At 49.1% G+C, this 17312-nt stretch overlaps 1 protein-coding gene across 2 annotated transcripts in view; it reads right to left on the reverse strand.

Annotated features, from left to right (window-relative positions):
• LOC137082512 (CREB-regulated transcription coactivator 2) overlaps positions 1-17312 on the reverse strand; it is a 56650-nt gene that overhangs the window by 35454 nt on the left and 3884 nt on the right. Inside the window, exons 3-7 of one of the 2 annotated variants that reach the window (XM_067447733.1) lie at positions 13518-13625; positions 13316-13377; positions 10667-10726; positions 10045-10145; positions 2932-3011 (exon numbers count right to left, since the gene is read on the reverse strand). In XM_067447733.1, coding sequence (XP_067303834.1) covers positions 2932-3011; positions 10045-10145; positions 10667-10726; positions 13316-13377; positions 13518-13625 — 411 coding nt within the window. The remainder of the gene's footprint in view (positions 1-2931; positions 3012-10044; positions 10146-10666; positions 10727-13315; positions 13378-13517; positions 13626-17312) is intronic. The other variant, XM_067447734.1, reaches the window with a different exon arrangement.

A 17312-nucleotide genomic window follows, 5' to 3' on the forward strand; every position in this document is an offset into this window, starting at 1 on the left:
ATGGTGAGAAGAGAGAGAGACAATCAGTAGTAAGGGGCGTGTTTAATAATGATGGTGAGAAGAGAGAGAGACAATCAGTAGTAAGGGGCGTGTTTAATAATGATGGTGAGAAGAGAGAGAGACAATCAGTAGTAAGGGGCGTGTCTAATAATGATGGTGAGAAGAGAGAGAGCCAATCAGCAGTAAGGGGTGTGTCTAATAATGATGGTGAGAAGAGAAAGAGAGCCAATCAGCAGTAAGGGGCGTGTCTAATAATGATGGTGAGAAGAGAGAGCCAATCAGCAGTAAGGGGTGTGTCTAATAATGATGGTGAGAAGAGAAAGAGAGCCAATCAGCAGTAAGGGACGTGTTTAATAATGATGGTGAGAAGAGAGAGTTAGCCAATCAGTAGTAAGGGGCGTGTTTAATAATGATGGTGAGAAGAGAGTTAGCCAATCAGCAGTAAGGGGCATGTTTAATAATGATGGTGAGAAGAGAGAGAGACAATCAGTAGTAAGGGACGTGTTTAATAATGATGGTGAGAAGAGAAAGAGAGCCAATCAGTAGTAAGGGGCGTGTTTAATAATGATGGTGAGAAGAGAGAGAGCCAATCAGCAGTAAGGGACGTGTTTAATAATGATGGTGAGAAGAGAGAGAGCCAATCAGCAGTAAAGGGCGTGTTTAATAATGATGGTGAGAAGAGAGAGAGACAATCAGTAGTAAGGGGCGTGTTTAATAATGATGGTGAGAAGAGAGAGAGACAATCAGTAGTAAGGGGCGTGTTTAATAATGATGGTGAGAAGAGAGAGAGACAATCAGTAGTAAGGGGCGTGTCTAATAATGATGGTGAGAAGAGAGAGAGCCAATCAGCAGTAAGGGGTGTGTCTAATAATGATGGTGAGAAGAGAAAGAGAGCCAATCAGCAGTAAGGGGCGTGTCTAATAATGATGGTGAGAAGAGAGAGCCAATCAGCAGTAAGGGGCGTGTTTAATAATGATGGTGAGAAGAGAGAATTAGCCAATCAGCAGTAAGGGGTGTCTTTAATAATGATGGTGAGAAGAGAGAGTTAGCCAATCAGCAGTAAGGGGTGTGTTTAATAATGATGGTGAGAAGAGAGAGAGCCAATCAGCAGTAAGGGGCGTGTTTAATAATGATGGTGAGAAGAGAGAGAGACAATCAGCAGTAAGGGGCGTGTCTAATAATGATGGTGAGAAGAGAGAGAGCCATTCAGCAGTAAGGGACGTGTTTAATAATGATGGTGAGAAGAGAAAGAGAGCCAATCAGCAGTAAGGGGCGTGTTTAATAATGATGGTGAGAAGAGAGAGAGACAATCAGCAGTAAGGGGCATGTTTAATAATGATGGTGAGAAGAGAGAGAGCCAATCAGTAGTAAGGGGCGTGTTTAATAATGATGGTGAGAAGAGAGAGTTAGCCAATCAGCAGTAAGGGGCGTGTTTAATAATGATGGTGAGAAGAGAGAGAGACAATCAGCAGTAAGGGGTGTGTCTAATAATGATGGTGAGAAGGGAGAGTTAGCCAATCAGCAGTAAGGGACGTGTTTAATAATGATGGTGAGAAGAGAGAGAGCCAATCAGCAGTAAGGGGCGTGTTTAATAATGATGGTGAGAAGAGAGAGAGCCAATCAGTAGTAAGGGGCGTGTTTAATAATGATGGTGAGAAGAGAGAGAGACAATCAGTAGTAAGGGGCGTGTTTAATAATGATGGTGAGAAGAGAGAGTTAGCCAATCAGCAGTAAGGGGCGTGTTTAATAATGATGGTGAGAAGAGAGAGAGGCAATCAGCAGTAAGGGGCGTGTTTAATAATGATGGTGAGAAGAGAGAGGCAATCAGCAGTAAGGGGCGTGTTTAATAATGATGGCGAGAAGAGATAGAGCCATTCAGCAGTAAGGGGCGTGTTTAATAATGATGGTGAGAAGAGAGAGAGCCAATCAGCAGTAAGGGACGTGTTTAATAATGATGGTGAGAAGAGAGAGAGACAATCAGTAGTAAGGGGCATGTCTAATAATGATGGTGAGAAGAGAGAGAGCCAATCAGCAGTAAGGGGTGTGTCTAATAATGATGGTGAGAAGAGAAAGAGAGCCAATCAGCAGTAAGGGGCGTGTCTAATAATGATGGTGAGAAGAGAGAGCCAATCAGCAGTAAGGGGCATGTTTAATAATGATGGTGAGAAGAGAGAGTGAACCAATCAGTAGTAAGGGGTGTCTTTAATAATGATGGTGAGAAGAGAGAGTTAGCCAATCAGCAGTAAGGGGCGTGTTCAATAATGATGGTGAGAAGAGAGAGAGACAATCAGCAGAAAGGGGCGTGTTTAATAATGATGGTGAGAAGAGAGAGAGACAATCAGCAGAAAGGGGCGTGTTTAATAATGATGGTGAGAAGAGAGAGAGACAATCAGCAGTAAGGGGCGTGTCTAATAATGATGGTGAGAAGAGAGAGAGACAATCAGCAGAAAGGGGCGTGTCTAATAATGATGGTGAGAAGAGAGAGAGCCAATCAGCAGTAAGGGGCATGTTTAATAATGATGGTGAGAAGAGAGAGAGCCAATCAGCAGTAAGGGGTGTGTCTAATAATGATGGTGAGAAGAGAAAGAGAGCCAATCAGCAGTAAGGGGCGTGTCTAATAATGATGGTGAGAAGAGAGAGCCAATCAGCAGTAAGGGGCGGAGCTATTAAAATGGTGGCGGGTTGGTTTTGGTGATTTGAAATAACAACAACGGTTACCAGAAAGCACTTACCCCACCTTTAAGACCTGTGGAAACCCTGAGTACTGACTTCTGTTATTTCATAACGAGCTATGCTTTCATTCAGGCATTATTTAGCACACACACACACACACACACACACACACACACACACACACACACACACACACACACACACACACACACACACACACACACACACACACACACACACACACACACACACACACACCTTTCTGGAGTCCCAGGGTTTGAGGAGGCGTCCGTCATCTGGGCCGTTTTCCTCGATGGGAGGAACAGGATATGAGAACGCTGCAGAAGGAACAGAAGCTCATCAGAACCGACTCAAACACACACAGGGGGTCAACAGAACCGACTCAAACACACACAGCGGGTCATCATAACCGACTCAAACACACACAGGGGGTCAACAGAACCGACTCAAACACACACAGCTGGTCAACAGAACCGACTCAAACACACACAGCGGATCAACAGAACCGACTCAAACACACACAGCGGGTCATCAGAACCGACTCAAACACACACAGGGGGTCATCAGAACCGACTCAAACACACACAGCGGGTCATCCGAACCGACTCAAACACACACAGGGGGTCATCAGAACCGACTCAAAAACACACAGGGGGTCAACAGAACCGACTCAAACACACACAGCGGGTCAACAGAACCGACTCAAACACACACAGGGGGTCAACAGAACCGACTCAAACACACACAGGGGGTCAACAGAGCCGACTCAAACACACACAGGGGGTCAACAGAACCGACTCAAACACACACAGCGGGTCAACAGAACCGACTCAAACACACACAGGGGGTCAACAGAACCGACTCAAACACACACAGCGGATCAACAGAACCGACTCAAACACACACAGCGGGTCATCATAACCGACTCAAACACACACAGGGGGTCAACAGAACCGACTCAAACACACACAGCGGGTCATCATAACCGACTCAAACACACACAGGGGGTCAACAGAACCGACTCAAACACACACAGCGAGTCATCATAACCGACTCAAACACACACAGGGGGTCAACAGAACCGACTCAAACACACACAGCTGGTCAACAGAACCGACTCAAACACACACAGCGGATCAACAGAACCGACTCAAACACACACAGCGGGTCATCAGAACCGACTCAAACACACACAGGGGGTCATCAGAACCGACTCAAACACACACAGCGGGTCATCCGAACCGACTCAAACACACACAGGGGGTCATCAGAACCGACTCAAAAACACACAGGGGGTCAACAGAACCGACTCAAACACACACAGCGGGTCAACAGAACCGACTCAAACACACACAGGGGGTCAACAGAACCGACTCAAACACACACAGGGGGTCAACAGAGCCGACTCAAACACACACAGCGGGTCATCATAACCGACTCAAACACACACAGCGGATCATCAGAACCGACTCAAACACACACAGCGGATCATCATAACCGACTCAAACACACACAGCGGATCAACAGAACCGACTCAAATACACACAGCGGATCATCAGAACCGACTCAAACACACACAGCGGATCATCATAACCGACTCAAACACACACAGCGGATCAACAGAACCGACTCAAATACACACAGCGGATCATCAGAACCGACTCAAACACGCACAGCGGATCATCATAACCGACTCAAACACACACAGCGGATCAACAGAACCGACTCAAACACACACAGCGGGTCATCATAACCGACTCAAAAACACACAGCGGGTCATCAGAACCGACTCAAAAACACACAGCGGGTCATCAGAACCGACTCAAACACACACAGGGGGTCAACAGAACCTACTCAAACACACACAGCGGGTCATCCGAACCGACTCAAAAACACACAGCGGATCATCAGAACCGACTCAAACACACGCAAGGGGTCAACAGAACCGACTCAAACACACACAGCGGGTCATCATAACCGACTCAAACACACACAGCGGATCAACAGAACCGACTCAAACACACACAGTGGGTCATCATAACCGACTCAAACACACACAGCGGATCAACAGAACCGACTCAAACACACACAGTGGGTCATCCGAACCGACTCAAAAACACACAGCGGGTCATCAGAACCGACTCAAACACACGCAAGGGGTCAACAGAACCGACTCAAACACACACAGCGGGTCATCCGAACCGACTCAAAAACACACAGCGGGTCATCAGAACCGACTCAAAAACACACAGCGGGTCATCAGAACCGACTCAAACACACACAGGGGGGTCAACAGAACCGACTCAAACACACACAGCGGGTCATCCGAACCGACTCAAAAACACACAGCGGGTCATCAGAACCGACTCAAACACACGCAAGGGGTCAACAGAACCGACTCAAACACACACAGCGGGTCATCCGAACCGACTCAAACACACACAGGGGGTCAACAGAGCCGACTCAAACACACACAGGGGGTCATCAGAACCGACTCAAACACACACAGCGGGTCATCAGAACCGACTCAAACACACACAGGGGCTCAACAGAGCCGACTCAAACACACACAGGGGGTCAACAGAACCGACTCAAACACACACAGGGGGTCATCAGAACCGACTCAAACACACACAGGGGGTCAACAGAGCCGACTCAAACACACACAGGGGGTCAACAGAACCGACTCAAACACACACAGGGGGTCAACAGAACCGACTCAAACACACACAGGGGGTCAACAGAGCCGACTCAAACACACACAGCGGATCAACAGAACCGACTCAAACACACACAGCGGGTCATCAGAACCGACTCAAACACACACAGGGGGTCAACAGAGCCGACTCAAACACACACAGGGGGTCAACAGAGCCGACTCAAACACACACAGCGGGTCAACAGAACCGACTCAAACACACACAGCGGGTCATCCGAACCGACTCAAACACACACAGGGGGTCAACAGAACCGACTCAAAACACACACAGCGGGTCATCCGAACCGACTCAAACACACACAGGGGGTCATCAGAACCGACTCAAAACACACACAGCGGGTCATCAGAACCGACTCAAACACACACAGGCGGTCAACAGAGCCGACTCAAACACACACAGGGGGTCAACAGAACCGACTCAAACACACACAGCGGATCAACAGAACTGACTCAAACACACACAGGGGGTCATCAGAACCGACTCAAACACACACAGCGGGTCATCATAACCAACTCAAACACACACAGGGGGTCAACAGAACCGACTCAAACACACACAGCGGGTCAACAGAACCGACTCAAACACACACAGGGGGTCAACAGAACCGACTCAAACACACACAGCGGATCAACAGAACCGACTCAAACACACACAGCGGGTCATCATAACCGACTCAAACACACACAGGGGGTCAACAGAACCGACTCAAACACACACAGCGGGTCATCATAACCGACTCAAACACACACAGGGGGTCAACAGAACCGACTCAAACACACACAGCGGGTCATCATAACCGACTCAAACACACACAGGGGGTCAACAGAACCGACTCAAACACACACAGCTGGTCATCAGAACCGACTCAAACACACACAGCGGATCAACAGAACCGACTCAAACACACACAGGGGGTCATCAGAACCGACTCAAAAACACACAGCGGGTCAACAGAACCGACTCAAACACACACAGGGGGTCAACAGAACCGACTCAAACACACACAGGGGGTCAACAGAGCCGACTCAAACACACACAGCGGATCATCATAACCGACTCAAACACACACAGGGGGTCAACAGAGCCGACTCAAACACACACAGCGGGTCATCATAACCGACTCAAACACACACAAGGGGTCAACAGAACCGACTCAAACACACACAGCGGGTCATCATAACCGACTCAAACACACACAGCGGATCAACAGAACCGACTCAAACACACACAGTGGGTCATCAGAACCGACTCAAACACACACAGGGGGTCAACAGAACCGACTCAAACACACACAGCGGGTCATCCGAACCGACTCAAAAACACACAGCGGGTCATCAGAACCGACTCAAACACACGCAAGGGGTCAACAGAACCGACTCAAACACACACAGCGGGTCATCCGAACCGACTCAAAAACACACAGCGGGTCATCAGAACCGACTCAAACACACACAGGGGGTCAACAGAACCGACTCAAACACACACAGCGGGTCATCCGAACCGACTCAAAAACACACAGCGGGTCATCAGAACCGACTCAAACACACGCAAGGGGTCAACAGAACCGACTCAAACACACACAGCGGGTCATCCGAACCGACTCAAAAACACACAGCGGGTCATCAGAACGGACTCAAACACACGCAAGGGGTCAACAGAACCGACTCAAACACACACAGCGGGTCATCCGAACCGACTCAAACACACACAGGGGGTCAACAGAGCCGACTCAAACACACACAGGGGGTCATCAGAACCGACTCAAACACACACAGCGGGTCATCAGAACCGACTCAAACACACACAGGGGGTCAACAGAGCCGACTCAAACACACGCAGGGGGTCAACAGAACCGACTCAAACACACACAGGGGGTCAACAGAGCCGACTCAAACACACACAGGGGGTCAACAGAGCCGACTCAAACACACACAGGGGGTCAACAGAGCCGACTCAAACACACACAGGGGGTCAACAGAGCCGACTCAAACACACACAGGGGGTCATCAGAACCGACTCAAACACACACAGGGGCTCAACAGAGCCGACTCAAACACACACAGGGGGTCAACAGAACCGACTCAAACACACACAGGGGGTCATCAGAACCGACTCAAACACACACAGGGGGTCAACAGAGCCGACTCAAACACACACAGGGGGTCAACAGAACCGACTCAAACACACACAGGGGGTCAACAGAACCGACTCAAACACACACAGGGGGTCAACAGAACCGACTCAAACACACACAGGGGGTCAACAGAGCCGACTCAAACACACACAGCGGATCAACAGAACCGACTCAAACACACACAGCGGGTCATCAGAACCGACTCAAACACACACAGGGGGTCAACAGAGCCGACTCAAACACACACAGGGGGTCAACAGAACCGACTCAAACACACACAGCGGATCAACAGAACTGACTCAAACACACACAGGGGGTCATCAGAACCGACTCAAACACACACAGGGGGTCAACAGAGCCGACTCAAACACACACAGGGGGTCAACAGAGCCGACTCAAACACACACAGCGGGTCAACAGAACCGACTCAAACACACACAGCGGGTCATCCGAACCGACTCAAACACACACAGGGGGTCAACAGAACCGACTCAAACACACACAGCGGGTCATCCGAACCGACTCAAACACACACAGGGGGTCATCAGAACCGACTCAAAACACACACAGCGGGTCATCAGAACCGACTCAAACACACACAGGGGGTCAACAGAGCCGACTCAAACACACACAGGGGGTCAACAGAACCGACTCAAACACACACAGCGGATCAACAGAACTGACTCAAACACACACAGGGGGTCATCAGAACCGACTCAAACACACACAGGGGGTCAACAGAGCCGACTCAAACACACACAGCGGGTCAACAGAACCGACTCAAACACACACAGCGGGTCATCCGAACCGACTCAAACACACACAGGGGGTCAACAGAACCGACTCAAAACACACACAGGGGGTCATCCGAACCGACTCAAACACACACAGGGGGTCAACAGAACCGACTCAAACACACACAGCGGGTCATCCGAACCGACTCAAACACACACAGCGGGTCATCCGAACCGACTCAAAACACACACAGCGGGTCATCCGAACCGACTCAAACACACACAGCGGGTCATCCGAACCGACTCAAAACACACACAGCGGGTCATCATAACCGACTCAAACACACACAGGGGGTCAACAGAACCGACTCAAACAGACACAGGGGGTCAACAGAACCGACTCAAACACACACAGCGGGTCATCAGAACCGACTCAAACACACACAGGGGGTCAACAGAGCCGACTCAAACACACACAGGGGGTCAACAGAACCGACTCAAACACACACAGCGGATCAACAGAACTGACTCAAACACACACAGGGGGTCATCAGAACCGACTCAAACACACACAGGGGGTCAACAGAGCCGACTCAAACACACACAGGGGGTCAACAGAGCCGACTCAAACACACACAGCGGGTCAACAGAACCGACTCAAACACACACAGCGGGTCATCCGAACCGACTCAAACACACACAGGGGGTCAACAGAACCGACTCAAAACACACACAGCGGGTCATCCGAACCGACTCAAACACACACAGGGGGTCATCAGAACCGACTCAAAACACACACAGCGGGTCATCAGAACCGACTCAAACACACACAGGGGGTCAACAGAGCCGACTCAAACACACACAGCGGATCAACAGAACTGACTCAAACACACACAGGGGGTCATCAGAACCGACTCAAACACACACAGGGGGTCAACAGAGCCGACTCAAAAACACACAGGGGGTCAACAGAGCCGACTCAAACACACACAGCGGGTCAACAGAACCGACTCAAACACACACAGCGGGTCATCCGAACCGACTCAAACACACACAGGGGGTCAACAGAACCGACTCAAACACACACAGCGGGTCATCCGAACCGACTCAAACACACACAGCGGGTCATCCGAACCGACTCAAAACATACACAGCGGGTCATCCGAACCGACTCAAACACACGCAAGGGGTCAACAGAACCGACTCAAACACACACAGGGGGTCAACAGAACCGACTCAAACACACACAGCGGGTCATCATAACCGACTCAAACACACACAGGGGGTCAACAGAACCGACTCAAACAGACACAGGGGGTCAACAGAACCGACTCAAACACACACAGCGGGTCATCAGAACCGACTCAAACACACACAGGGGGTCAACAGAACCGACTCAAACACACACAGGGGGTCAACAGAACCGACTCAAACACACACAGCGGGTCATCCGAACCGACTCAAACACACACAGCGGGTCATCAGAACCGACTCAAACACACACAGGGGGTCAACAGAACCGACTCAAACAGACACAGGGGGTCAACAGAACCGACTCAAACACACACAGCGGGTCATCCGAACCGACTCAAACACACACAGTGGGTCATCAGAATCGACTCAAACACACACAGTGGGTCATCAGAACCGACTCAAACACACACAGCGGGTCATCCGAACCGACTCAAACACACACAGTGGGTCATCAGAACCGACTCAAACACACACAGCGGGTCACATGATGCGGGTCAAAGGCACTGACCGCTCCTTCGGGCCTGTGCGGAGAGCGAGAGTCCGGCGGCAAACGGGTCTCCTGCGGGTGGGTTCATCACACTGGTATGAAGCGCCGAATCCGAGTTTGTTCTGCAGACACACAGAGTGAGACGGTCACATCCAGATCAAAGCAGAATGTGCATCTTACAGCGTAAACACAGCAATAACTCATCAACAGCTGATTAGTGGGCCCTGTAATCTCCACACCGACAGAATACAGACATAAAAACGGAATTTACTGGATGACTTTCACTGAATGTCCAGCTTTTGATGTGTGAATAAAAAGCGGTCAGTGCATTTAAATCAAGTAGTGATGTGGACGAGTATTGAGCCGCAAAAAGACGAATCCTGCATGTCCTGTGTGAATGAATGGTGCAGACGCGTGGTTTCTCTCTCTCACACACACACACACACACACACACACACACACACACACACACACACACACACACACACTCACTGTGTATGAGAGTGTGTGTGTTTGTGTACTTGTTTATATTACATTATAGGGACCAAACAATGTGTGTGTGTGTGTGTGTGTGTGTGTGGGACTGTGTGTGTGTAGAACAATGCAGATGTTAAGCCCATGGTGAGGTGTTTGTGATGGTCACCTGCTGAGTGCGCTGGTGGGGAGCTGATGGAAGATCTGACTCTTGTCCGATGTCCAGTTCCTTTCGTGATTAACAGAAAACGGCTGTTACTTCCAGAGTTAAGAGCAAAAGAGACGAGCAGAGGAGTGAAGCAAAGACCCAGAGGAGCAAAGGAGAGACCAGGAGGAGCAAAGGAGAGACCCAGAGGAGCAAAGGAGAGACCCGGAGGAGCGAAGGACAGACCCGGAGGAGCGAAGGAGAGACCCGGAGGAGCAAAGGAGAGACCCGGAGGAGCAAAGGAGAGACCCGGAGGAGCAAAGGAGAGACTCGGAGGAGCGAAGGAGAGACCCGAAGGAGCGAAGGAGAGACCCAGAGGAGCCAAGGAGAGATCCGGAGGAGCGAAGGAGAGACCCGGAGGAGCGCAGGAGAGACCCGGAGGAGCCAAGGAGAAACCTGGAGGAGCCAAGGAGAGACCTGGAGGAGCCAAGGAGCGACCCAGAGGAGCGAAGGAAAGACCTGGAGGAGCCAAGGAGAGACCTGGAGGAGCCAAGGAGCGACCCAGAGGAGCGAAGGAAAGACCTGGAGGAGCCAAGGAGAGACCTGGAGGAGCCAAGGAGAGACCCGGAGGGGCGAAGGGAAGACCTGGAGAAGCGAAGAAGACACACGGAGGATTGAAGGAGAGACCCAGAGGAGCAAAGGAGAGACCCGGAGGAGCCAAGGAGAGACCCGGAGGAGTCAAGGAGAGACCTGGAGGAGCCAAGGAGAGACCTGGAGGAGCCAAGGAGAGACCCAGAAAAGTGAAGGAAAGACCCGGAGGAGCCAAGGAGAGACCCGGAGGAGCGAAGAACAGACCCGGAGAAGCGAAGGAGAGACCCGGATGAGCGAAAGAGAGACACGGAGGATTGAAGGAGAGACCCAGAGGAGCGAAGGAGAGACCCGGAGGAGCCAAGGAGAGACCCAGAGGAGCGAAGGAGAGACCCGGAGGAGCGCAGGAGAGACCCAGAGGAGCCAAGGAGAGACCTGGAGGAGCCAAGGAGAGACCCAGAGGAGCGAAGGAGAGACCCGGAGGAGCCAAGGAGAGACCCAGAGGAGCGAAGGAGAGACCGGGAGGAGGGAAGGAGAGACCGGGAGGAGCGAAGGAGAGACCGGGAGGAGCGAAGGAGAGACCCAGGGGAGTGAAGGAGAGACCTGGAGGAGCCAAGGAGAGACCCAGAGGAGCAAAGGAAAGACCCAGAGGAGCCAAGGAAAGACCCGGAGGAGCAAAAGGGAAGACCCGGAGGAGCGCAGGAGAGATCTGGAGGAGCGAAGGAGAGACTGGGAGGAGCGAAGGAGAGACCCAGAAGAGTGAAGGGAAGACCCGGAGAAGCCAAGAAGAGACACGGAGGATTGAAGGAGAGACCCAGAGGAGCGAAGGAGAGACCCGGAGGAGCCAAGGAGAGACCCAGAGGAGCGAAGGAGAGACCCGGAGGAGCGCAGGAGAGACCCGGAGGAGCGAAGGAGAGACCCGGAGGAGCGCAGGAGAGACCCGGAGGAGCGCAGGATAGACCCGGAGGAGCCAAGGAGAGACCCGGAGGAGCCAAGGAGAGACCCGGAGGAGCCAAGGAGAGACCCGGAGGAGCCAAGGAGAGACCTGGAGGAGCCAAGGAGAGACCCGGAGGAGCCAAGGAGAGACCTGGAGGAGCCAAGGAGAGACCTGGAGGAGCCAAGGAGAGACCTAGAGGGGCGAAGGGAAGACCCGGAGAAGCGAAGAAGAGACACAGAGGATTGAAGGAGAGACCCAGAGGAGCGAAGGAGAGACCCGGAGGAGTGAAGAAGAGACCCGGAGGAGCGAAGAAGAGACCCAGAGGAGCGAAGGAGAGACCCAGAGGAGCGAAGGAGAGACCCAGAGGAGCGAAGGAGAGACCCAGAGGAGCGAAGGGAGGACCCGGAGGAGCGAAGGAGAGACCCAGAGGAGCGAAGGAGAGACCCGGAGGAGCGAAGGAGAGACCCGGAGGAGCGAAGGAGAGACCCAGAGGAGCGAAGGAGAGACCCAGAGGAGCGAAGGGAGGACCCGGAGGAGCGAAGGAGAGACCCAGAGGAGCGAAGGAGAGACCCAGAGGAGCGAAGGAGAGACCCAGAGGAGCGAAGGAGAGACCCAGAGGAGCGAAGGAGAGACCCGGAGGAGCGAAGGAGAGACCCAGAGGAGCGAAGGAGAGACCCAGAGGAGCGAAGGAGAGACCCAGAGGAGCGAAGGGAGGACCCGGAGGAGCGAAGGAGAGACCCAGAGGAGCGAAGGAGAGACCCGGAGGAGCGAAGGAGAGACCCGGAGGAGCGAAGGAGAGACCCGGAGGAGCGCAGGAGAGACGCGGAGGAGCAGCAGAGCGGGACTGTGGGGTCGGTACGAGAGCGAGGAGACTACTGAACCGTCAAGAGCACCTTCAGTATATTAGTGTGTGTGTGTGTGTGTGTGTGTGTGTGTGTGTGTGTGTGTGTGTGTGTGTGTGTGTGTGTGTGTGTGTGTGAGTGTGAGTGTGTAAGTGTGTATGTTAAAGCGCTCAGATGTTTCTGATCCAGTAAGATGATGTTTGAGATCAGAATCATCTGAACAAAACAAAGAGGCGAGGAAGAGCAGCAAAGCAAGCAAACTACAGAGGAGACTGAAAAGATGCAGGAGATTTATGAGAGCGTTACCTTCTCCAGCTGGGGTCAGGGGGCGGAGACAGATACACAGAGCTGCTGTGAGAGCTGTCCATCTGGGGTCAGAGGTCAAGGACACCAACAGCACACACACATCTGCACAATGACTCTCTCAAACACACGCTAACACACACACACACATACACACACGCACGCACGCACATACACACACACACACACACTCATCATAGGATACTTGTCTCCTGTAGGGTCTGACCGGAGAGATGAAGCGCCGGTCTCTGTGCACTCGCTCCACTAGCCCATGATGTCGCGTGGAGCGACCCGAGTCCAGCGGGAAGGAGCCCTGAGGGACAAACACACACACACACAAATACACACACACATTTGTTTTTTGTGAAATGTAGGGACATTTCATAGGCGTAATAGTTTTTATACTGTACAAACTACAGATGCTCATATTGACCGTTTAACCAGTAGTATGAATTTTGACCGATTAACACTATCACTTAAACGGTTTAAAAGGTTTTTTTGTTGTTTGGTTTTGTTTCCGCATTTGTTTGTTTGTTTGCTGCATAGTTAAAAAAAACCTGTATTTATATATACATGCAACCACACGTGCCGACACAGACATATTTCGCAAAATGAAGCAATGGAAAAGAAGAAGCATACTGTGTGGGACTATTTCAAGTTCAAGAGTTTTATTTATTTCGTTTTATTTCGCAGAAAGGCGATCAGATCTGGCCAGTCCCTCAGCTCATTTCCTCGAGTCCTGTACTGAAGTTCACTGTTTGAGTCTCTGTGCTATACTGGAGTATTATTTTTCCTGTAATCTTCTGACTTTAACTTCACTCCATCTGAAAGACAAATATCGTCCTCTTTACTCTACTACATTTCTATCAAGGTCCTCGAAGTGGAAAGTCGTTTCTGTCGCAGCTTTGAAAGTCAGTGGATGATTTTTTTCTTCTTTAAAAGGTGTTTGGGTTTTTGCAGAAAGCCTTTCAGGAATCACTCTTGTAGAGTCTCGTGAAGTTCAATGATTTCACAGCATTTATTAAACACTGATTTATAGTTTAGAGCAAAATGGAAGAAGACGGATGTCCAAATGCTCATTTAGTGGAGTATTCACATAAACAAAGTTGATTCTGTCTTCAGTGAAGGTGAACAGTGTGAGAATATCAGATGTGTATCAGTGTATTGGATCCGTGCATTCGGCCTTAAAGTGACAGCAGCTTTGTAACTTTTCTACAAGTATTTAAATGAGTTTAAGTTAGTCGTCTGCTAGTGTGTCAGATGGAGCGTCACTGACTGGCTTAAACCATGATGGCATAATGTGCATTTATACAACTATAATACAATAATGCGGCGACATAAAAGAGGAATTTACTTTTGATACTTAAAAGTGTCATGAACTGTTTTTTTATTTTTACTATACTGTTGTCTGAGGTCAACTAATGACGTGTGTGTGGTATTTACTAGTGTTGTAGTACTCGAGATCGGTCTTGGTTAAAGGTCTTGGTCTCGTCTCGGTATCGACCGCATTTTTACTCGGTCTCGTCTCGGTCTCGGGCGAAGATGACTCGGGATTTTGTCTCAAGACCGGTCAAGACCACAGCTGAAGGCATATAAAGAGCAGAGAACTCCACCCTGCGCGCACTCTCTCTCTCTCTCTGTCTTAAAAATAAGCAGATAAGCTCTCTCTGATACTTTACATATTAAGCTAAATCAAAAGTTCAGAAAACCGAATCCATGTTGAACGTTGCGCGTTCGGACAACTGTTTTGAAGTACCACTCGGTGTGAATTGCGTTTAAAAAAAAACGTTTGACCAGCTAAACAGCTGACATAAATCATACATTAAATAAATAGGAAACAATTTCTATCCAGTTATGAAGTGTTTTCTGTGTGACAAACCTTCCGCGATGTTCTGACAGCCGTGATTCACAAACAACGGGTCTGCTAATGTCCGATTCACGACCAAATGACTCATTTGAACCGAATCATTTTAACGACGGTAATAAGAACTGATCTGTTCAACAATGAACTGAACGAATCAGTTTAATCATTTACTCAGAACACCTCAGAAATGAGAACACAAGTGTGCTTACCCAATTTAGCAAGAGTGGAGAGTAAGAATTATTAGTTTTAACTATCCACAGTATTTCAGTTTATGTATGTTGAATGTGTAGTAAAATAAATAGTCTTAAATCATTTAGTTTAGACTGGAGTGAGGTGAAAACAGAACAAAGTTGTTTGTTAGCTAGCTGATCATTTTATTAAATTGTATATGGCAGAAAATGTGGCTATTTGTTAACTGTTAATGCTATTTCTAATATTGATATGATTATATACCAAAACAATTCAACCTGTTGGAACAAAAGAAACATCAAGATAAGAGATCATACATAATATGAGATATAAACATAAGATAATAAAAAAATGATTGTTTCGTTGCATTTAAAAAAAAAAATGGTGTGTGTGTGTGTGTGTGTGTGTAGGTCTGTCAGCCACCACCAAAGACCATTTTTGACCCAGGAAAAACCCTGCACATGTGAGATATTTGTTAAATCAAACTGTAGTTAATCAAAAAATGCAAGTACAGGGTTTCTTTTCCTTGTTGTTGCACAATAAAGCTGCACAATAACATTTTCAATTTGTAAATGAAAAATATGTACATATATAAAATAATTAGCTTAAGCAGCATACTAATGCATATCTGTATGATACATCTTCCACCTCCTGTTATTCACATTCATTTAAGACATAATGGACTGTGTCTGAGATTAATACCTCATCCAGATTAGCATTCTTAGGGAACTTTGAGTTTTAAAATGGGATTGAGCACTTTTCACAAAACAAAACACAAAGCTCTGTCAGTGTCAGTTTGGTGTTTGTGTCCACCATAGACTGTAAACAATATGAACACGTCGTCTTCAGTGCCTCCCACTGACGAAAAGTTAAGTGTTATTTGCTTATAGAAGAAAAAGATTAATTCCCACAAAGCTGCAATGCCTTTTGATTATTTGATCAAAACTTCTCTCATGGTACACTTACACACCCACACATATGAGAGAAGTGCCAATCATATGCATATTCCACATTTTATCATAAGTGTGGGGACATGCACTGGTCTCGGTCTTGACTCGGTCTCGGCCTGTCTTGGTCTTGGTCTTGACTCGGTCTCGGCCCTTCAAAGTCTTGGTCTTGTCTTGGTCTCGGTTTAGGTGGTCTTGACTACAACACTAGTATTTACATTCAGAAACATCATAACTCATCAGTAATAGACTATTTTCTGCACTGGTTTTGAGGCTCTCTCCTGAACGCTGGGTTCTGATGGGCGTGTCACTGGAGACTTGGAAGTAAACGCCCACGGCTAGGATTGGAGAAGATTTGCATATTTAATGAGCTTAATCTCCACTGTCAGTCCACATGAGGGAGGGATTGTTTTGAAAGCAGCAACCAGAATAGCAGAATGAAGAACGGACTATAATGAGATTGATCGGCCTGCCGGGCGTTGCAAGCTCTGGCCCATACGTGAGTCCAGCGTGCTAAAGGTATGCTCTGTTAGACACACACATTAGCAAAATGATCTATAACAATGCAGTTACTATTACATATAAAAATATTAACGTTTTACTCCCATCGGTGTGTTGCACCTGTTATGACCGTGTCTCCTATCGTTCTATGAGTGTGTGTGTCGGCCGCAGACAATCATACTCATTAATCGATTTATGGGCGGAAGGCATTTAGGCCGACTCCTGGTCATTTGGCCATCAGAGAGAGATCTGGTCAGAGCAAACGAATGAAGGAACCAGTGTGTAAAGGCCATAACTCCAGCAGCTGAAGAAGCGGACTCTATAACCCTGAGCCTCGTCTTTACAGTCGCGTAAGCTATCATGGGCTCGTGTTGTTCCACCAGCGCATCTCATCGTTTATTTTAATTAATAAAATAAATATAAAAACAAAGGAGAAGCCTAAGAAAGAAAGTCGGTCCCGTTAAAAGCAGCTCTGGTGTGGATCCAGGTTCTGGTGTTC

This window comes from Pseudorasbora parva, chromosome 7, assembly GCF_024679245.1.
Source record: "Pseudorasbora parva isolate DD20220531a chromosome 7, ASM2467924v1, whole genome shotgun sequence".
In the NCBI taxonomy this organism is placed as follows: domain Eukaryota; kingdom Metazoa; phylum Chordata; class Actinopteri; order Cypriniformes; family Gobionidae; genus Pseudorasbora; species Pseudorasbora parva.